The 23056-nt window shown below is 38.8% G+C and overlaps 2 protein-coding genes and 1 long non-coding RNA gene across 3 annotated transcripts in view; 2 read left to right on the top strand and 1 right to left on the bottom strand.

Moving 5' to 3' along the window:
- LOC108866065 (beta-glucosidase BoGH3B-like) overlaps nt 1–23056 on the bottom strand; it is a 47386-nt gene that overhangs the window by 15701 nt on the left and 8629 nt on the right. The window lies entirely within an intron of this gene.
- On the top strand, nt 8496–10351 carry LOC125471825. The gene is made up of 4 exons (XR_007253897.1): nt 8496–8733; nt 8814–8921; nt 9520–9581; nt 10268–10351. It is a non-coding gene; the product is annotated as an uncharacterized LOC125471825 (long non-coding RNA).
- Nucleotides 16913–22299, top strand: LOC108867160 (disease resistance protein RPV1-like). Its single transcript, XM_048572673.1, has 4 exons — nt 16913–17567; nt 18289–19393; nt 19801–20109; nt 20209–22299. Exons 1-4 carry the CDS (start codon nt 17089–17091, stop codon nt 22297–22299), a joined length of 3984 nt encoding a protein of 1327 aa, XP_048428630.1. The 5' UTR covers nt 16913–17088.

Below are 23056 nucleotides of genomic sequence, written 5' to 3'. Positions count from 1 at the left end.
TTGATATGAGATTTTTGAGATATGTTTTCGGTGCTTATCTAGGGGATTATCATACAGCACATACACATAATCGAGTATGTAGACGTCTATGGCCATATGACACGATTGAGGATATTTATGACATACTCCCAGCTTCACTAGCCCAAGGCTAGTGTCGATGTGTGATGTTATATGTATATGTTTCTTCTTTGGCGTAACCCAAAGTCGTATAGCTTCACCTTCAAGTGATGGACCACGATTTCTTCATTGCCATAACCTGATGTCGTACAACTTCACCTTTGGTGATGGTTATGCCTTCAAGCAGCTATGATACCCCTAGTGAGTACATCATCGATGAGATTTATGGAGTTGGCTTCGGGTGGCGATATTTCCATTAATGAGCATTGGATTTTACATACTTGTTTTACGAATGTTTTCATGGAATGTTAGAGTTTTAAGAAAACCTACTATGTAGTACTATATATATGTTTTCAAAATAGGGGGTTAGTATGTTCAAAAAGAAAATGGTTTTTATTATTATTATAAACTTTAGTCCACTCACCCTTTTGGTTTTGCGCCCCCTTTAAAAGTTTGAATCGAGGCATACAATCCTAACGTCAGGGCACTTCCGCTTAGGTATCTTCAAGTCTTCTCAGTGTAGGACTCACTTTCTTGGTAATCTCATTTATTTTAAAATATTCCTTCGTACTTCTCTTGATTAGTTGTATGCTGTGAGCACGTTCCTACAATTGCATACTTCATTATATTCCTAAATTACGTATTTTATTCATGTTAGTCCTTTCGTTGTAACTTGCATACGTGTTAAAATGGTTTCGTCAGTCTCAGGTGTCGGTCAACACGTGTCTATCCTGTTATTTGGAGATATTGAGGTTGGGGCTTGTCAACCTACCTCGAGCAAGAGTAAGGGACGGCAACTAAAACTTGAAACTGGAAGGAAGGCGTTGCTTTGGATTTGGGACTTGGAGTTCAAAGAGAGAGAAACCACATTTTTTTGCTTATTTATTCGGATTTAAAACCATAAAAGCAAGTAGTGGATTGGTGCTTGGGGACAGGTAGCAGAAGAGAGTTTTTTTTTTTTTTTTCTTTTTTTTTTTCTTTCAATCATTGTATATGGGTAGGAAAAAAAAAGTGAAGATAAAATGGGCTTTGAGAAAGCATAAGAAAAAAGATACGAGATCAATTGCAAATTACGAGGATAGAGATTCAGATAGTTGAGTTTTGCTAGGGTTTGAGACATGATAGTCTAAGAAGAAGATACCTCAAATTTAACAATATGCTCGAATATGCGCATTTCATCGGATTAGGAGTTGTATTATTTATTTTTGAATGTCAAGTAAAAGAGTTAACAAAGTTATTTTTCAGCTAAATCATAAAACATGTGACAAAATATTAGTAAAAAAACACATCAGAGACAAAAAAGGGAGGCATCACACCTACGACCAAGTCACCAATGATGGCTCCCATGACACTACACCAACCCATTTATTAGTTTATATAATTGAATAATTTATCTCCACACCCACATAAGGTGGCTCCGGGTATGTGGTCCCGACTCTCCTTTGTTTATTTGACACATGTACTACCACTTAACTCTAACCTAACTCTGTTAACTTTTACTAAACTGTAAAATTAAAGGCACCATAGCTGATGAAGCCTTTCAGCATCCTAAGAAACCCTTCAGCATCCTCCCTCAATCTATCACCGTAGCCACCAAACCCAACCTCTCCACCATGCATTTCGGCCACGAGATGGATCGATTAGATTAGATATTCTCAATCTGTCACCGCAGCCACCAACCCCAACCCTTCAGCATCCTCCCTCAATCGATCGATATGATATTCTCAAATTTCAAACTTCACATGCTGTTTGCTGGCTGTGAAGAGATGGATCGATCACATACCGACCGATTAGATATCCCAAATTTCAAACTTCAAACTTCACACGTATTGACGAGAGTATGGGAATTTGAAAAAGCATCATCCCCCAATCTATCACCGTAGCCACCAAACCCAACCTCTCCACCATGCATTTCGGCCACGAGATGGATCAATTAGATTAGATATTCTCAATCTGTCACCACAGCCACCAACCCCAACCCTTCAGCATCCTCCCTCAATCGATCGATATGATATTCTCAAATTTCAAACTTCACACGCTGTTTGCTGGCTGTGAAGAGATGGATCGATCACATACCGACCGATTAGATATCCCAAATTTCAAACTTCAAACTTCACACGTATTGACGAGAGTATGGGAATTTGAAAAGAGAGAAGGGAAAGGAAAGAAAGCTTTGCCGCCGTGAGGAGCAGCATCGGCGGCGATGGGGTGGTGTCACTGGTGTGGTTGCAGTGGTCGGCGGCGATAGGTTGTGTGGTTGCAGTGGATAGTTATCGAATGGGTTTTTATTTTCTTTAATTTTTAATTTTTCAATTGGTTTATAAAAAATTAACAGTGTTAACATTAGTGTTAAATTAATAGATAAATGTCAAAAAATTAAGAATGAGACACAAATGGGACATCAAATTTGGGACAGCAGATCCCTGGCCACGTAAAGTGGGCCACATTTATTATTTGTGATATTCCATTCTAAAATTTATTATTTATTTTTTGTATTTTGAATTTCTAGGTGTGTTTGGTTTTTATTTATTTATTTTCCAGTCTTGAGAAAGGTGGTCTGATCGGCGTTTTGGTCATTTTACATTTCACTTCAGTGTTTGGAGGTGGGTTTAGAGGCATGATAGATAGAGAAATCATTGCAATCCCATAGCGCGACAGAATGGCAGTCTATATGTAACTGCTCTAACTTGATATCTTATTTATATTTCTTTTCTATACTTTGAGCTATATGGCAATGTTAGTTGTGACTAGAAACTTTCTAAACTTTTCGAGTATTTGGATAAATATGTTACTTGTGATGAGAAACTCTCTAAAAAAAATTTTTCTGTACATGTGTGAAAAGCAAGGGGTAATAGTGCTCAGTGATCATTCCATTATCATATTAAAATTAAAACAGGAAATTTACGAACGAGGGGGACATAAAAGCAAACCTTGTTGAGGAAATAACATAACAAGTAAGACAGGGGAACCTAAAAGCCACCCCATGTACAAAGTAAAACAAATAGTAAAAACAGAATCATCTGAAACGATAATTGGTAGAAACAGAAAGATCATGACATAAGCAGAAGCTACACACATTAAGGAAACCATCAATTCAAAGGGATTGATAAAAATACCCTTAATTTAACCGAGATTTTTCACAGAATGATCAAAATGATTGATGGTGGACAATCTCAAGGATCACTTCTATTGATTTTAAATTCAAGAACCAAAGTGAAAAGTTATGTCAATTTTAGAAACGTTTTTAAATAAAAATTAAAAGGCTTACTAAAATATGAATGTTACTTTCTTTCATTTGAATTTGTTAGATACTAACTCCAACTCTTAAAATTATATATATATATATATATATAGACACACACACACACTAAAAGAGAACATGAACTGAAATGTCGTTCATAAAGCAGTGTGATACCTATTTTGCCCCTGCTTGCTTTGTTTATTTTGTTTGTGCCATGTTTCACACGTGTTGGTCATCGAGCACTGTTCTATAACAGTAAAATGGTGAAAATGTCCTTGCAATGTTACTCTAACTGCCTTTTGTTTTGGCTTCTCTATAGTGAATTCTCAGTTTTGCCCATGCTGGCCATGCGTCCGTCTGCTTCCATACGATGTCGACATGTTGGTCTTCTGGAGCCTTCCATCCTTTTCGATCCATGTCTCATAAACGCTTTTCTTCCTCTCAATCCTCACGTTTTCTGGCTCACTAATCTTGGGTTCTCTGTCTCTCTGTCTGTCTCTCTCTCTCTCTCACTTGCTTGCTAAGAACGACGAACCAATCAAAATTTGTGCAGATATTTTTCTGGAAATATAGAAATGATGCGTTGTTCTTCCTTCCTTCCGTCTCCCCATCCGTTGGACAACATCTCCTCCATTTCGACCTCTCCCTTGGAAACTGATCGGAGACCTCTTCAAGTTTCTTTGTCATAATCTCTGGAGAAAGAAATTTGATTTTTTTTATTTTTTAAGTTTTTGGTTTGTGGGTTTTTAATTTTTGATTTTTTGTGCAGGTAAAGAGGTTTCTTTGTCAGAACCTCTGGAGAAAGAAATTTGAATTTTTTTTTTTAATTTTTTAATTTTAAGTTTTTGGTTTGTGGGTTTTTAATTTTTTGGAGAACCTTGCATTTTGTGAGTTTGTTTTTTCAGATTTTTATCTTGGTTTAAAAAAAAAAAATTCTTATGTTATATTTAAAAATATTTAAGCTTGGTTTGATTACGATTGTGCCTAAACAAACCTTTAGTTGTTTAACTTGGACAGAATAATGTGCCAATTAACAACTTCCGCTCCGCAAGCCAGCAGTCTCTCTTGCTTGCTTAATCTTACAAATTTGACAATATTATCTTTTGAGAGAATCCATTAGTTGCTTTGCTGCTGCTTTCCTTTACGAATCTGTCCATTTTCTATTTTTGTGGTTAAATTTTTGTATAATGTTATTGTGTGAGATTATGGTTATCTTATCATTTGTTTAGGTTATGATTTTTAGGCTCATCATTTCTGTGTTTCAGCTATGAACATTTCTGGTATTGACTAAGGTATTAATCTCTTTGTCTCAAAATTTTAAAATCCTATTAGTTTAGCGAACTTTATATATTATTGGGCAATATGGTTATGCTTTCGTTGTGTCTGAGAGACAGAGCACTGATCCAGTTTGTGATTAATTGCATTTAGGGGTTTTGATTTGGTCATGATGTTGCAGATTGAGACAAGTTTTGGAAAAGAAAACAAATTTAATTAAGTTTGGAGTCGACTTTATTTGAGTTTAGAGGGGAAGTTCTCTAGCCGATTTGGGTGGGTAATTTTGTGTTTACAACTGTGAATTCTGTGCGCATTTCATTTTTCTGATTTTGGGGATTTTATTTCCAAGCTAGAATGTCGTCGTTTTCTAAAGCTCTCTGTACCCAAGGTAAGAAATTTAAACTTTTGGTGGATTTGGAGTTTTGATTAAGTTTGATCACATTGTTTCAGTATAATAATTTACATTGATTAAATTGGAGTTGCAGCAAAGTTCCATTGCGTTCTCGGATGAGTTGGTTTGTTCTAAGATTCGGATAAAAAATTATTCCAATTTGGGTATATATACATTCAACTCCAAACATTATATAACCGCAGGTATGCAAGAATCAATGTTGATTTAAATAGACAGCATTATGTATGTATTAAAAAATATTTGACACCACAGTAAACCTATTTAACTATTGACTTATCAGTTTTGATCATTTTTCTCCCCTCAAACAAAATGCAAATTTAACCGTGCAAGGTTAGGAATATGCACCTCTCTCCTTGGGGTTTTCTGTGACGTGTTTTAATGGAATTATAGACTTGAGTAATTAGATATTTCAGTGCAGTTATTTTTTTAACAATTTATGATGCTATTTGTAAAAATTGGTCAGGTATTTCTCTAACAACTATAATATCATTTAATTCCAATTCATAATTACTTATTTTTTTAATCTGTTAGTAAATTTTTGTACTTTATGTCCAAATACATATATAGTAATGTATACATATAATTTATTAAGTTTTTTAATGTTGCCGATCATTTTGAGTGTGTTCATTTCGTGTGTAGAGAATGAAAACTGCACTGCTCACAAAGGCAAAACAAGGAATAGCTTCTACATATGGGAATAAGAGTGGCTAGTTTGATCGTAATTGCTTTTTTGATTTGGTTAAATCAAAGTTAGGCTTGGGTCTAATTCAGTTGTTTGCTTGCACTGGTTGAAGTCGCTAGCTTTATAATGCTGGTGACCAAAATAAAACCCGAGTTCATGTTAAAATGATATCATAATTTTCATTATGGTGAGAACTGAGAACTTAGACCCATTTTTTATCTTTCCCATTTTTGAAATTTAGAAATTGAATTACTTTTCTTTACCTTTTTGTGATCATGCATTGAGAATTTGTTAATTGTATTAATATTATGAGGTAGGATTTATACTTTCTAAGATCCATTTCTCATGTTTAGAGATTGCTTGATTCAATTAGATGTGATATAAGTTGATGTGTTTATACATGTAAAACATAATTTTTCACACAATTTCTAACCCCACAGCAGCGCAGGCCAAACTTTCTAATAAAACCTAAAATTTAAATTTTAAATTCCTTCCAATTTGCTCTGACTCTTGGGTAAAACCACCGTTCCGATTAATACCTAGGCGTTTGAAAATTAAGAAAGGGCCCATAGACCTACTGAGGCGCTCGCCTAGACCGCCTAGGCACCTGCCCAGACTCACCTAGGCATCGACTCACTTAAGCAGAAAATAGATAATTTTCATTTTGCATTTTATTTTTTTTTCAATAAATTGTAAGAGACTTGTCGAATACTTAAATGTTTGTTCCCCATATTTTCATTATCTTCTAATACTTCATAATATATGTGTCATTCTATTTTGTAGTTTATGATGAAATTATATATATTTTAAGTATAAACATACACTTATTTACATGAAATATAATGGATTTAATTAAATCCGCCTAGTGCCTAGGCGCTAGGCCACAGCTCGCCACCCGACTAGCACCTAACGTCTTTTAGAATCTTGGTAAAACTGATTTTTGACCGACAAATTTAACACAAGAAACTGGGTTGGGTTAAAAATTCTGACCCACTCTGCCCGTGGACGTGCTGAGAAAGAGAGAAATATGCACACTTTAACGCGCTAAAAGGAAGGCAACACGCCAAAAAGCAAGGGAAAAGGGGATTTGCTAAGAGGACTGGGGCCCAGCCTGATGAAGTTGTCGGCCACCATGTGCAATCCCACTTGGTAGATTAGTGGACTTTAGCCAAAGCGACCCTTTATTTCCTGGGAACTTCCAAGCGCCACCACACCCCCCCCCCCAAGGGGGTCGACGATGCATCTCATTTTTCTAGTGAGAACCGATGAAGGGGGTCGTTGCCTGGCAATCTTGGGTTTGTTAAGAGCAGTTCCACCCTAAAGACTTTACTCTAGCACCTAGCGTATTTATCCACTCAAGTAAACAGTAATAGACCTCAATGAATAGTAATAGGCCAAAGTATCTCCACCCTTAAAATAAAAAATAGGCTAGTCAATTTTATTAAAATATTATTATTTTTTATTATAAAATAATAAAAATTAATTATTTTATTTTTAATTTCTGACTTTTTTTTGGGGGGGGGGGAGGGAGGAAGCATAGACCGTTAATCTGTGATTGGACGGTCCAGTTTAAAAGTGAAATTCAAATTTTTTTTACCATTGGAAATCCAACGACAGAAATTGGGCCGCGTCGCTCACCCGGGGGAGATGTTAGTGTGCCTGCACCATTAGGCCCCGCCTCTGATTTTGTTGTCTGTTACTCGCGCCCATGTACCACACGCCACGCATAACAACACAAATGACCCATCCCAAGGTCTGTCAAAAATGGGCTGGTCTGGCGACTAGCTTGGGCTGGGTGCTAGGCAAACACATGGGCTGGAGTGAATTGATAGGGTGCTAGCCTGGTTTTTTGACTGGGTGATGGGCTATTCCACCTTCGGTGGAACTGCTCTAAGGGGCTACACGAGACTCACATTAGGTTGTTGATCTTGTGCTTGCTGATGGCTTCTTCTTCTTCATCTATTCTTGATTGGAAATACGATGTCTTCTTGAATTTTCGAAGCGAAGACACTCACAAGACCTTCATCGGCCATCTCCACAAAGCTTTGGTTCAGAACTCAATCAACACCTTGTATATCAGGTTTGCTTACACAAGACTAATCATTGTATTCTCCTTGGCCTTTTAGGACACATTATATGTGTGAACTACATGTTTCTTCTGTTTCTTAAACAGAACTTTTTTGGAAACCATCTCTTTCTAATCAAAGACTTTCAGTTTCTTCCCACTCATTGTACAATGTGTTTATATGCCAGCTTTGTGTTGAATTTATTCAATTTAAATGTGTTTTATTCATCTGATGATGCCTGAAACAGCTGGTTCCCACAGCAACGCGCGGGCGTAATTTCTAGTGATAGTCTAAAAATATACGTCAAATTTAACAATATGCTCGCACGCGCATTTCATCGTATTAGGAGTTGTTTTATTTATTTTTGAATGTCAAGTAAAAGAGTTAACAAAGTTATTTTTCAACCAAATCATAGGACATGTCACAAATATTTAGCAAAAAGACACAGAAAAGGGAGTCATCAGACCTGTGACCTGTTACACCCGCCCCTGCTTATAAGGATAATTCTGTAATTCTCCCTAAAACATTTATAGAATTATCACTTTGGTCCTCATTTTGTCACACAATCAAGATCTGAAATTTAAATTTTTACCCTATCACCTAGACTGCCACGTGGCAGCACCCCAACTCCCTTACTTTTTCTCTTTTGTCCCCCCCTTCCGTGACACCTTTTTCTTCTCCTTTTTCTTTTTCTTTTCTTTTCATTTCTTTTCTTTTGGTTTGTCTGCACTTTTCTTTCTCTCTCTCTCAAAAACTCTCTCTTTCCTCTTCTTCCTCTTCTACCCGTGAAAGACACACACACACACACCCATTGTTGCACCTGCTTGAGGACACAGCCACCATCATCATCACCAAACCTTAGCTCTCTCTCTCTCTCCCTTGCTCACGGCACCAAGAGGGTACGAGCACCTCCGGCGAATTTAGCTTGTTTTCCGGTTGGGTAAGCATGGTTTCTCCCTTCTTAGTCTTGTTAGAGGTTGGTTAAATGTAGTTATTGAGTTTGGGTTCTTGATTTTCAAGGTTTTGGAGTGTTTTTGGCAAGGGTGGAGGTACACCCAATTTTCCGGCGAGTGCGTGTTTTCCGAGGGATTTTCCGGCCACCACAAGCCGTTACACGGCGAACCCAAGGTATAAAACTACTCCTCTCGGCTAGTGCTTCATTTTGGTACCTAGATCGGGGTCTAGGTTGTAGGTTTGGCGTCGACCGGAGCTGTGGAAGCTCCGGTGGTCTTCTCCGGCGCACCCAGGCCTTCGGGCCGTTCTCTACCCACACCCACGGGCCTTAGGCCCGTTTGGTCTTTGGCCCAATACCCTCACCCTTTCAGTTTTTATTTTTAGTTTAATTCTTTTAAAAACCCAAAAGGCCTTAGGGCCTTGGTTGCAGCCCAAACCCATTTCCCCTTTTTAATTAGGCCTTGGGCCGTGAGGTTCAAAAACCCAAACCCATTTTCTGTTAGCCCAAAAGCCTAACCCAAAACCCATGACCCATGACCCTGACCCGTAACCCATGACCCTGACCCGTTGACCGTGACCCGATCAACGGTCAACGTTGACTTTGACTTTGACCTGTCAACGGTCAACGTTGACTTTGACCGTTGACTTTTTGGGTTTCGTGCGGGCCCCATCCTAGGCTAATTTCGACGTTCTGAACCCGTTTCCGATGTCCGTTTTCCCAAATTCAATCGTTTGAGTAGAGTTTGACTGAAAGTAACAATTGTGTGTTTAGGTGCGATTCTTAGCGGAGATTTCGTTACTCCTGTTTGATACGGCTTGCACCATCGGTGTACGGTGAGTGGACCCCTTCTAAAAACGCATGTTTTAATGGTAGAATTGCATACACAGAAAAGCATGACTTTACGATTATGTTTTATGAAACGTTTTGAGATAACATGCTTACTGAGGCTATTTTGAATTATTACTATTTTTCCTATAACCCATGTTCTTATAGAATATCTGATGGATGACGATATGATATTTAGAACATGTTTAGAACACTTCTTTATAGTATAGATGATGGATGACTTTATACTATGAAGTTGATTTTCAATATATGTATGTTCACTGGTTTTGTACTTACCTAGTGGTCCTTTCCGCTACGGGACGTAGGGATAGATCCGGTCCGTCCCGGGCGACGGTTTGGTGTTGGCATAGGGCCTGGAGTGTGTTTTCCTCTGACTGTCTGCTCAGAGACGGGGAGCCGGCACGGGGCCTGAAGTGTATTTTCCTCTGACTGTGTGCTCAGAGACGGGGAGCCGGCATGGGGCCTGGAGAGTTATATCGGACATTCACTAGTGTTTATTATTTATGCGATTTATGATTTGAGACATTGCGCGTCATGCTAGATTTCGGAAAACCTATATTTATCATTATACTTGTGTTTTCATAAAACCTGGGGGTTAGTATGTTGATAACTGTTTTACTAGTACTGTATATATAAACTTGGTCCACTCACCTTTGTTTTGCGCCCCCTTCAGGACCTTGGAACGAGGATTACGACCTAAGCTACGAGGCGTTCCCCTACCAATGATTTGTGTCATATTCGCTCCGCTTCGCCACTTATTGTAATAGCACTTCTTTATTCTTAGTTCTGTTTGTACTCTGTATTAGAATTATGCTCTGGGCGTGCTGTGGGTTTACCTAATTTCAATATTTAGAAGTTGAATTTCTAATTGGGTTTTTAGCCTTTATTACGTACTTTAGTTTATTTTCTCAGTTTTTGTTTTAATTAAATGGTTTCGTCACCCTTCGGGTGTCGGCCAGCACGTGACCATCTCGATGTCTCTAGGACCTCGGGGTCGGGGCGTGTCAGATTTGGTATCAGAGCCTATCCCTGGCCGGAAATGTGCCGATGAGGACGTCGGGCCCCTAAGGGGGGTGGATTGTAACATCCCACATCGCCCAGGGGACTGATCCTTAAATGTATATTCCCATCCCTACCTAGCACGAGGCCTTTTGGGAGCTCACTGGCTTTGGGTTCCATAGGAACTCCAAAGTTAAGCGAGTAGCGCGCGAGAGCACTCCCAGGATGGGTGACCCATCGGGAAGTTCTCGTGTGAGTTCCCAGAAACAAAACCGTGAGGGCATGGTCGGGGCCCAAAGCGGACAATATCGTGCTACGGTGGTGGAGCGGGCCCGGGAAGTCGTCCCACCCGGGCCGGGATGTGACATGACCAATTCACCAATGGGGACTCCCATGACGCTACTACAACCCATTGATTAGTTTATATAATTGAGTAATTTATCTCCACACCCACAGAACGTGGACCACATTTGTTTTAAGGTGTAACTGGAATATAAAGTTTACACAAAAACTAATGAGTGAAGAGATAACATTATTGGGTTTAAATAATTTTTTTTTTAAATCAAGTCTTCTCAAAAAAGATTGATATGATTTAAAAGTTGTTCGTCTATATTTGTGATATTCCATTCCAAAATTTATTATTTAGTTTTTGTATTTTGAATTTCTATGTGTGTTTGATTTATATTTATTTATTTATTTATTTTTGAGCCGTGAGAAGAATGCTTTGATGGGTGTTTTGGTCATTTTACATTTCACTTTGGTGTTTGGAGGTGGGTTTAGAGGCAAGATAGAAAAAATAATTGCGATCCCATAGCGCAACGGAATGCTCTAACTTGATATCTTCTTTATATTTCTTTTTTATATTTTGAGCATTTTGACTATATGGCAATGTTAGTTGTGACTTAGAAACTTTCTAAACTTTTCGAGTATTTTGATAAATATGCTACTTGTGATGAGAAACTCTCTAAATTTTTTTTTTGTGCATGCGTGAAAAGCATGGGGTAACAGTGCTCAACAATCATCCCATTATCATATTAAAATTAAAAGAGGAAATTTACGAACAAAGGGGACATAAAAGCAAAACTTGTTGAGGAAATAACATAGCAAGTAAGATGGCAGGGGAACCTAAAAGCCATCCATGGACAAAGTAAAATAAATAGTAAAAATAAAATCATCTGAAACAATAATTGGTAGAAGCTGAAAGATTATGACATAAGTAGAAGCTATACGCACAAAGAAGCTTTGGATCATCAATAATATGCATCATGATCAATTCAAACGGATTAACAAAAATACCCTTAATTTAACCAAGATTTTTCATAGAATAACCAAAATAATTGATGGTAAACAATTTCAACAATCACTTCTATCGATTTAAATTCAAGAACCAAACTGAGAAATTATGTCAATCTTAGAGACTATTTTAAATAAAAATTAAAATGCTTAGTAAAATATGAATGTTACTTTCTTTCATTTATATTTTTTAGACTAACTTTCTGCCCCACACTGCGTGTGGACGCGCTGAGAAAGAGAGAAAGCTGCGTTCTTTGACGCGTTAAAAGGAAGGCAACGCGCCAAAAAACAAGGGAAAAGGTACATGCTGAAGGGACTGGGGCCCAGCCCGATGGGGTTGCCGGCCAACATGTGCAATCCCACTTACTTTAGAGCACTCCCACCGTTGCATTTTGCTTGGGGGACCGGCTCCAGAACAAAGGCCCGAGGGCCGGTGGAAGGCGTCCAGCGTGACGCAGGCCGGGGGGAGGGGGGAGGCCCGAGGGCCAGGCCCGTGAGGAATTGACAGGCCTTGAGCCCGGGGTAGGAGTGACGTCATGCTGACGCCAGGGTGGCGTCAGCGTATTATTTAATTTTTTTTGTGTCAGGCGCGTGCACCCCACCCACGCGTGGGGTCGCGTCCTGACAGTTTAATCAGAAAAAAAAAAAGTTTTGTCTGTTACCGTTGGGAAGCCACGTGGCTTCCCACGGTACGTTAGATCGTAACGGTCACTTAATGTGGACCGTTAGATCTCAACGGTAAAAAATTTTAAAACTGTCAGATTTAATATCCACCGTTCGATCTGAGATCAACGGTGGATATTAAAATGCTTTATAAATTAAAAAATAAATGAAAAAATAGTTTAAAAAATCTGAAAAGTTACCGTTGTGACACGTGGCACAATCTGGAGCGTTGGAATTCAAATTTTTTTATATCCAACGGCAGAGATTAATTAATTGAAAAAAAATTCAAAAAAAAGTGTAAAAAATTCAAAAAAATTCAAAAAAATATCTGAAAAATCTGAAAAAAATTGTAAAAAAAATTGTTTTTACTTTTCTATAAATACCTTCTCATTATCATCTACCTTCACAACAATTTCATATTTTCTCAACTACTTTCAATCACATTCCTTTCTTTGTCTCAAAGTTTGAATCCATTTTTTTTTCAACAAAATGACCACTGGTGCAGGTACGAATTGGTCGCTTATTGAAGATGTTGCGTTGTGTACTAGCTGGGTTGAAGTTACTCATAGTTCGCTTACGGGTAATGAGATGCAGTTGCGAGAAATGTGGAGTCTTATTCATACCAATTATCTTGAGAAAATTGGTGGGAAAAGAACCAAAGAATCGATGTCCAGTCGTTGGAAATTACTTAGCCAATCGTTTAGTACGTGGAGAGACGCTTTGGCACAAGCTAGTAATAATATTCGAAGTGGGGAAAATTACTCGGATATGGTAACAAGATATTATTATTTATTGTTTGTATTCTTTATTTGTTACGTACAAAATTTATTATTTATTGTTACTTATTTGTTACATTATAATTATGTTGTTTGTTACATTATAATTATGTTATTGTTACTTATTTGTTACATTTATTTGTTACATTATAATTATGTTGTTTGTATTATTTATTTGTTACTTATTTTCATTAAAAATGTATATATATATATATTTGTTAATTATTTTCATTATTTACTAAACTTGAAGCCTTCTTATTTGCTTTGTTACTTATTTTCATTATCTTTGTTACTTATATATATATATATATATATATATATATATGTATATATTTGCTAGTTACTTATTTTCATTATAATTATTTATTTGTATTATTTATTTGTTACTTATTTTTATTGTGTAGGAACTTCAAGCACAAGCTTGGTATGCTGCCAAAACCAAAAGCAAAAATAAATCATTCAACCGGTGGGAATGTTGGAATATTGTCAAAGATTGTCCTAAATTTAGAGTTGTGCCAGTTGGTCCAGAAGTGCACATGAACAGCACCCCTCTACACTCTACACCCGATCATGTTCATGAAGATGATGCAGAAGAAGTGCCCGAAACGCCCTTCCCTGAACAAGCGTCGGGTTCGACCCGTTTTCCAATTAGGCCTCAAGGTAAGAAGGCTACAAAGAGAAAAGGGAGTGCTTCCAAGAACGATTATGCAAAGTTCATGGAAGAACTTACTCGCCAAGGTGAATTGACTTTGGCGAGGGAACTGGCGAAAGATGAGGCTGATAAGGCTGATAAGGCATCAAAAGCAGCAGCTGTTGAGAGAGAATTTTATGCTAATGAGAGAGAAAGAGAGCTACTTAGGCAAGAAAGGGAACATGTTAGAGAAGAAAGACGAGCTCAACAAGATCGTGAGATTATGAACATGTCTTTAGAAGGGAAGTCTCCAAATTCTAAATTTTTTTGGAAGTCAGAGAAAGCGAACGTGGTGCGAAGGAGGCGTGCAAGAGAAACAATAGCAAGCCAAGGTGGTTCTAGCACCGCAAGAGAAGATCATCCTAGCAGCACAAATTGGTTAAGTGATGATGAATAGAGTACTTTTTGTAATCGGAGCCCATAATTTTCCAATCACTTTGGGTTGTAATTTATTATTTATTGTTTGTATTATTTATGTTGTTTCCATGTTCATGAATATTTATTCAAATTAATTTGGTAAGTTATTTATATTAAGAATTAATTTGGTAAGTTATTTAATTTGGTAAGTTATTTATATTAAGAATTAATTTGGTAAGTTATTTAATTTGGTAAGTTATTTATATTAATTTGGTAAGTTATTTAATTTGGTAAGTTATTTATGTTGTTAAAAGTCCATTAAAAAAACATAGATTACATATACTAAGAATTACATAAACATAAACATAAAAAAATTACATAAACATACCAAATAATAAAACACACCAAATAAAATAACATAAACATACTAAATTCAAAATAACACACTAAAATGAACTTAATTATCTTCAGCTTGTTTCAATGCCCACTGGTGCTCTATCAAGTCAATTTGTCGGGCATTGTGCATGTCTGGCATTTGAAATGCAGTATATCGTTGAATGAGCCTTTCATTGTAACGTCCATCCCTTTGTAATGGCTCATGTTGCACGGGGTCATCGGTGGCGTCATGAGCACAATATATACGTGTTCTTGAATTGTTCATCGGGTCTGGCTCATATTCATCAACAGCTTCATAATCGTACTCATCTTCCACAATCATGTTGTGAAGAATGATGCACGTCATCATGATGGATCGAAGCGACTCTACATCAAACAATCTGGCAGCACCCCTGACGATCGCCCAGCGAGCTTGGAGGATACCAAAACAACGCTCCACATCCTTCCTGCACCCCTCTTGACAGCTTGCAAAGTGTTTTTCCTTCGCACTCCGCGGACGTGGCACTGTTTTGACAAATGTTGACCAGCGCGGGTAGATGCCGTCAGCTAGGTAGTATGGCCCGTCGTACATACGTCCGTTGACCTCATATGTAACTTTTGGTGCCTTTCCTTGCAGGACATCGTTGAACACTGGGGATTGGGCAAGGACGTTGATGTCATTTTGAGCTCCCGGGACCCCGAAAAAGGCGTGCCAAATCCATGTATCAAAAGATGCCACCGCCTCCAGAATGATACTTTTTGCCCCTTTTATGTCCCCGTAAGCGCCTTGCCATGCACTTGGACAGTTTTTCCACGTCCAGTGCATACAATCAATGCTTCCAATCATCCCAGGAAAGCCACGCATCTCCGCCTTCTTCAACAGCCGCTCCAAGTCCATGTGTGTGGGTTTGCGGAGGTACTCAGCGGTGTAGATAGATTCGATTGCTCCGCAAAACCTCATCAGGGACTCAAGAATGGTTGATTGCCCCATCCTCGTTATCTCATCCACTTGGTCTGCAGATGCTCCATATGCAAGCATCCGCAAGGCAGCAGTAATTTTTTGCTCCGGCAGTAGACCCATAGCACCAAAAGCATCTTTTTTTTGCACAAAATAAGAATCATGGTTGCAAACAGCAATCATGATTTTGTTGAACAAATGTCGTTCCATTCTAAAACGACGTCTAAAATACGTATCAGGGAATGCACTATTAGGAACAAAATAATCATCCAAGAGTTCCATACCTCGTCGTTGCCTGCTTCTATCAAGGTTTCTGGAACGCCTGGGCCTGCAGATCTGAGCCGCAGCTTGGATGACTCGACGGGAATGTGAGGCTCTGCCCCTTCTTACGTCGTCATCTCTCATTTGACGCTCCTCATCTTCTTCCCTCTCATTTCTTACCCCCTGGTGATTGAACATTGATTCTGATTGGTTAAACAAGTCTTCCTCTTCCTGATTCAATTCCCACATCATCCTTGAGGAAGAAGAAGAAGACATTGAAAGAAAGAAACAGAAACTATGAATATTGAAACTGATTTTTGTGAATAAGGAAGCAGAAATTATGAATAATGATAGAGATCTTGAGAATTTTGGTGTGAGATTTGTGAAGATGGATGGTGGATTATATAGAGGATTCAGAATGGATTAGGTTCTGCATAATGCCACGTGGCATGCCGTCATTCGTTAAAAATCTGATGGAAATCTATCATCCAAGATTGTTAACAGATTATGACACGTGGCATGCCGTCATTCGTTTAAAATCTGATGGAAATCTATCCTCAAAGATTGTGAACCGATTATGACACGTGGCGCGACGTGATTGGTTAATAATCTTATCAGAAATCCATATTATAATTATTTATTTTGTATTATTTAATAATACTTAGGATAATGACACGTGGCGCACCGACAACGATTAAAAATCTTATCCGATATTACATTTAAAATTATTTTGTATTAATTTTATAAATAAAAATAATAATAATATTTTATTGCCTATTGCCAGGGCTATAGAAATGTAACGGTGGAGATGCAAAATCTATTGCCAGGGCTACTTACTGTTCATTAAGGGCAATTACTGTTCATTAGGTGGATTGAATAGTGTATTGCCAGGGGGGAGGGCTCCAACGCTGGAGTTGCTCTTATTCAATCGGACCGCGTAGATTAGTGGACTTTATTTGCCCAAAGCGACCCTTTCTTTCGTGGCAACTTCCAAGCGCCCCCCTGGAGATGCATCTCATTTTTCTAGTGAGAACCAAAGAAGGGGGTCGTTGACCAGCAATCTTGAGTCTGTTAAGGTGCTACTTGAGAATCACATTAGGCTGTCGATCTTGTGCTTGTTGATGGCTTCTTCTTCTTCATCTGTTCCTGATTGGAAATACGATGTCTTCTTGAATTTTCGAGGCGAAGACACTCGCAAGACCTTCATCGGCCATCTCCACAAAGCTCTGGTTCAGAACTCAATCAACACCTTCATTGACGCTGAAGAGCTCAGAAAAGGCAACAGCCTTTCGCAGCTACTGACGGCTATAAGCGACTCGAGGCTTTCGGTTGTAGTTTTTTCTCCAAACTACGCTTCTTCCACATGGTGCTTGAAAGAACTCGTCCAAATCCTGCAGTGCATGGATCAGAAGAAGCAGATTGTGATTCCCATCTTCTACGAAGTAGACCCATCTCATGTTCGTAAAATCAAGGGAAGTTTTGAGGAAGCATTTTCTAAACATGAAGATGATCCTAACGCCGACATGGAAGAAGTGCAGCGGTGGAGGTCCGCTTTACAAAGAGCCCCCGATTTATGTGGCTGGGATTCACAAAATTACCAGTAACTCATTCCCTCATAATCTTATTCACTTAGTAGTTTAGAAGTTTAGCTAATTTCCTGTTTTGGTCGTTTTAGTTTTGAAGAAAATTCTTATTTCGTTTATAGTCGCTAATTTCCTGTGGTTATCATTAATGTTAATACAACTAGAACCAAGACTTCCTTCCCAACCCTCTACAAAATTGAATACTCACCAACTCTCTGCAAAACTTTCCACCACCACACCTAGATATTTGCTATGAGAAGGGAAGAGGAAACTAATTTCAAAAATTAGGGGCCTTTGATATTGATCTTGCGGTGAAGAATTCACTTGTTTTTATTTACTTTTTCACATGGGACGATGTCGTTTGTACAAAATCTCTTAATTTCTTCCCTCTTTCATGATGAGGAAAGAGCAGGTGTGAGAAACGGAGAGGAGACATAATGTACCAAAGACGTCATCCAACATTAATAAGTAAAAAAAGAACAAGTTAAATTAATTCTTCAAACCGCAAGATCAAAATATATGGCCACTATTAAAAGGTCTATAAAACATCTGGAGAGGATGTAGATGACTAGATCTCTTATATGTTGATTGAACTTAGAAGAGTGCATGGAGTAAATGAAAGAAGAATAAACTGAGAATTGTTGGGTCGTTACTTTGTGTTTTCAATGACAGTGTGATGAGTGTCATATAACTAGCAATCGCAGGACTTGACAATATTGTTTTTTTCAAATTTCGCAGGGATGATGCCAAGCTTATTGAGTTGATTGTAGATGATATTTTTAAGAAATTGATCAACATCTTATCAAGTGAAAAGAAAGGCTTGGTTGGAATGGATTCCCGCTTAAAGAAAATGGATTCACTATTATGTCCCGAGGTCGGTAACGTTGGCTTTGTTGGAATATGGGGTATGGGCGGTATAGGCAAAACCACCATCGCTAGAGCTGTGTATGATAAAATCAATCATCACTTCGAAGGTCGTTGCTTTCTTGAAAATGTGAAGGGACGTTTTCCCTCAACTGATGCAGGTGAAGCGCCACTAGATATGCAGGCAGAAATTCTATCTAGTATCACAAATATGAAGGTGGGGAGTTTAGAGATTTTGAGAAATGGTTTTCAGAAGATGATGGAAAGAGTTGGTAAGAAAAAAGTTTTACTTGTTCTGGATAATGTGGAGAGTTCATCCCAAATTGAAGCCTTAATTGGAAAGCAACCTTCGTTTGGTGGCGGAAGTCGAATCGTTATAACAACTAGAGATAAACAGTCACTAAGTAGACTTGGTGATCAGATATATGAGCCCGAGTTGTTAAATGACGATGATGCTCTCGAGCTGTTTTTGCAGTATGCTTTCAGTACAAAGCAACCCACAGAAGAATACATTGATCTGTCAGGCCATTTCATAAAATATGCTCAAGGTTTGCCTTTAGCACTCAAAGTCTTGGGAGCATTTCTCGATGACAAAAGTGTACTTGTGTGGAAAGATGAGTTAAAGAAAATAGCGAGAAACCCGCACCTGGGAATCCAAAAAGTCCTTAGAACAAGCTTTGATGGACTAGATGATTTGCAGAAGGAAATATTTCTTGATATTGCATGTTTCTTTAAACAAATGAAGAAAGACTTGGCAACAAGGATTATGGAGGGTTGTGACTTCCATCCCCATACCGGATTAGACGTTCTAGTTGGTAGAGCTCTTGTCACTATCTCATCTGATGGTGTACTCGAGATGCATGATTTAATAGAGGAAATGGGTCACCAAATCGTACGCCAAGAATATATAAAAGAGCCTGGAGGGCGTAGTAGATTGTGGAGCTATGAAGATGTTCATTATGTGCTAAATAAAAAAAAGGTGAGAAATACGCTCCCCTCCATTCCATTAATGTAATTGCATTGAATCTTTTCTCTTCCAGTAATATTAGTAAATTTTAAAATAATAATAATAATAATACTTCCGGTACTGTTTTTACTTTTAACGAAAAACCATATTTTTATCTTTTCCTTGTACTATTCACTGCACCTTTATTTGACCTTTTTCATTAAAATAAAGTTTTTTTAGACTTTTTGTTAGTTTTCCTTAATAATAAAAGTATAAAGCTTCAACTTTGACCAAAATCCAATTCATGAGAACCATGTGCATTGGGCGTTATAATCTTGGTAATTTTGTACTCATTCAAAGTGCATTGGGCGTTTTCTTTAATAATAAAAGTATAAAGCTTCAACTTTGTACTCATTCAAAGTGCAATTTTGGTAATCCAGGCTACGGAAGCAGTTGAAAGCATAATTGTACGTTGGCCACACTCAGACAATGTGGTGGAATTAGATACTGCTTTTGTTAAAATGACAAAACTATGGCTACTCAGAGTCCATACACACAATACAAAACAACTAGGCATGCCCGATAATCAATGGCAATACAAGGATCTAAAGTTTCTGTCTGAAAAATTAAGTTATCTATTCTGGCACAAATGTCCCTTAAAGTCTTTATCGTCCAATTTTAACCCAGAGAATCTTGTTGACATTGACATGCAATATAGTTGGGTTGAACACCTCTGGAAAGGAACTAAGGTATGTGCATCATTTGCCTATATACTGCTTTTAAATGGTTTAGTTTTTAAATGCCTTATTATGTATGTAACACATATTTTCCTTGATGTATATTGACAGCCTCTTGGAAAGTTGAAAATTATCAATTTAAAAGGCTCTCATCGTCTTAAGGAAACACCGGACTTCGCTGAGGCAAAGAATCTTGAGAAGCTAATTCTTGGTGGATGCACAAGTTTATATGAGGTTCACCCATCCATTTCTGCCCTTGAAAAACTTGTCCTCTTGGATCTAAGTTGGTGCGGCAAACTCAAGTCCTTTTCAAGGAACATTTGTATGAAATCTCTTGAAACCTTTGATCTCTCTTTTTGCTCAAAACTTGAGAAGTTTCCAGAGATTTCTGAAGTTATGGAGAAGCTTTCAAAGCTTTATTTGCAAGGGACTGCAATAAAAGAACTGCCTCGATCAATTAACAATCTTACGGGGCTTGTTACTTTGAATCTTGAATATTGCAGAGAACTTGAGATTCTTCCAAGTAGCATTGTTCAACTCAAGTCCCTGCAACTTCTTAATCTTTCTGGTTGTCCAAAGCTCAAGGCCTTTCCAGAAAATGTCGGAAATATGGAAAGATTAAGAGAGCTTCGCTTGGATGAGACATCTGTTATAGGCCTTGCCCCATCAATTTCATCTCTTCAAAACCTTGAGATTTTGAGTCTAAAGCAATGCAAGAAACTTCATAGCCTTCCAAGGAGCATTCATATGAGAACTCTTCGAACCCTTAATCTTTCCAGCTGCTCTAATCTGTATAATTTTTCAGAAATTCCTGAAGGTATGAACCTATTAGAGCTTAATTTAGATGAGACTGCAATTTCAGAACTGCCCTCGTCCATCAAAAATTTTATGGGACTCGTTACCCTGAGCCTGAAGGATTGCAGAAGATTAAAGATTCTTCCAGACAGCATTCATATGAGATCTCTTCAAGCCCTGAATGTTTCTGGCTGCTCAAATCTGAGGAATTTTCCAGAGTTTCTAAAAGTTACGGAGAAACTAACAGAGCTTCATTTAGATTGGACTCTAGTCGCAGAAGTCTTTCCCGGCCGAGAAAATTTTAAGTTTTCAGGGATTGCAATTGAAGAATTGCCATCCATAATTTATAGTCTTACGGGACTTGCTACCTTGACGCTACGGTATAGCAAAGACTTTGAGAGTCTTACAAGCAGCATTTGTCAGCTCAAGTCCCTAAATTATCTCTCTCTTTCTGGTTGTAGAAAGTTTAAGGTGTTTCCAGACATATTAGAAAATATGGAAAGATTAGCCAGCCTTGATTTGGATAGCACATCTATCAGAGAGCTTCCTGCATCAATTGAACGGCTTCAGGGGCTAGTGTCGTTAAATCTGAAAAACTGCAAAAGCCTGGTCTATCTTCCAGACAGTATCTGCAATTTGTTAAGTCTCGAATGGCTCACTCTCCATGGCTGCTCAAAACTTTCGAAGTTGCCTGAAGATTTATGGTATTTGAAGCTCCTTGACATAAAGGGAACTGGTATACATGGTTACCGCCCAGAACAGCAATTCATCAATTTGGGGGGTTTGGCTCAGTTTCGAAACACTGCACCTAAGATTAATGCCATGGTCCCAAACATTGAGCAAAATGGGGCGGTGGCTGTGGAAGAGAGGCAGGATATTGCGGAGTCAAGCTATGTGGAAGAGATGTGGCGGCAGACGGAAGAGATGATGATAGCAGAGATGCGGCGGATGATGGAAAACATAAACATGCGGATGATGGAAAACATGCGGTCGATGGCAGAGATGCAGATGACGAAAGAGATGCGGTCGATGGCAGAGATGCGGCGGCAGATGAAAGAGATGCAGATGACGAAAGAGATGCGGTCGATGGCAGAGATGCGGCGGCAGATGAAAGAGATGCAGATGACGAAAGAGATGCGGTGGCGGCGGAAGATGGTAGAGATGTGGCTGCAGCAACGGCGGAAGATGGAAGAGATGATGGAAGAGATGCAGCGCTTCCAGCGGCAGATGGAAGAGATGAAGATGGAAGAGATGCAGCGGAAGATGGAAGAAGATGGAAGAGATGCAGCGGAAGATGGAAGAGATGATGAAGAACGCCCCGGCAGATGGAAGATGGAAGAAGATGGAAGGGATGCAGCGGAAGATGGAAGAGATGATGAAGAACGCCCCGGCAGATGGAAGAGATGATGATGGAAGGGATGCAGCGGAAGATGGAAGAGATGATGAAGAACGCCCCGGCAGATGGAAGAGATGATGATGGAAGGGATGCAGCGGAAGATGGAAGAAGATGGAAGAGCACCCCGGCAGATGGAAGAGATGGAGCGAGCCGATGTGGAAGAGATACTGGAAGAGATGCGGGCTGGGTTTTACCCGAAAAACCCTGGGTATTTGTTTTTAATGGGTAATCCTATTTAAACTCATTTGTTTTCATTTCCCCCACCAATGTGGGACTGCCAACAAATTTCTCATCACATTTTGACTGATTGTGAGGAGTCAAGCTGTTTGGAAGAGATGATGCAGCGACATTTGGAAGAGATCAGGCAGCGATGTTGATGTTTGGAAGAGATGAGGCAGCGACGTTTAGAGTTCCTTGAGGTAAATGTAGCATCTCTCTCTTTAAAAACGATAATTTCTCAGCACTTAGGGGTATTTGGATCAGTGTCAGAGCACTGCACCTTTGAGTGATATGGTGGACTCAAGCTACTGGGAAAAGGAGGCGGTGGCTGTTAAGGCAATTTTGAGTGATCTCAAGCAGTCAAGACATGAGGAAAAGAAGAAGGAGAAGGCGGTGGCAGCCTCAAGGAGAGGTGGGAGGATATGAGGTATCTGTGGGTCACAGGGTAATGGGGATTAAGGTATTTGGCGCATCATCACTGATACAGTAGTAAGACTAAGGGACCTGGGAGAGGGAAGAAATGCTGATTTTGTGTGGTAAGAGTTTGTG

The sequence above is a fragment of a genome, unplaced genomic scaffold, assembly GCF_019419815.1.
Source record: "Pyrus x bretschneideri cultivar Hongxiangsu unplaced genomic scaffold, Pyrus_bretschneideri_v1 Contig62, whole genome shotgun sequence".
Lineage (NCBI taxonomy): Eukaryota > Viridiplantae > Streptophyta > Magnoliopsida > Rosales > Rosaceae > Pyrus > Pyrus x bretschneideri.
Note: the sequence above shows the minus strand (reverse complement) of the source record. Positions and strands in the feature narration are given on the sequence as shown.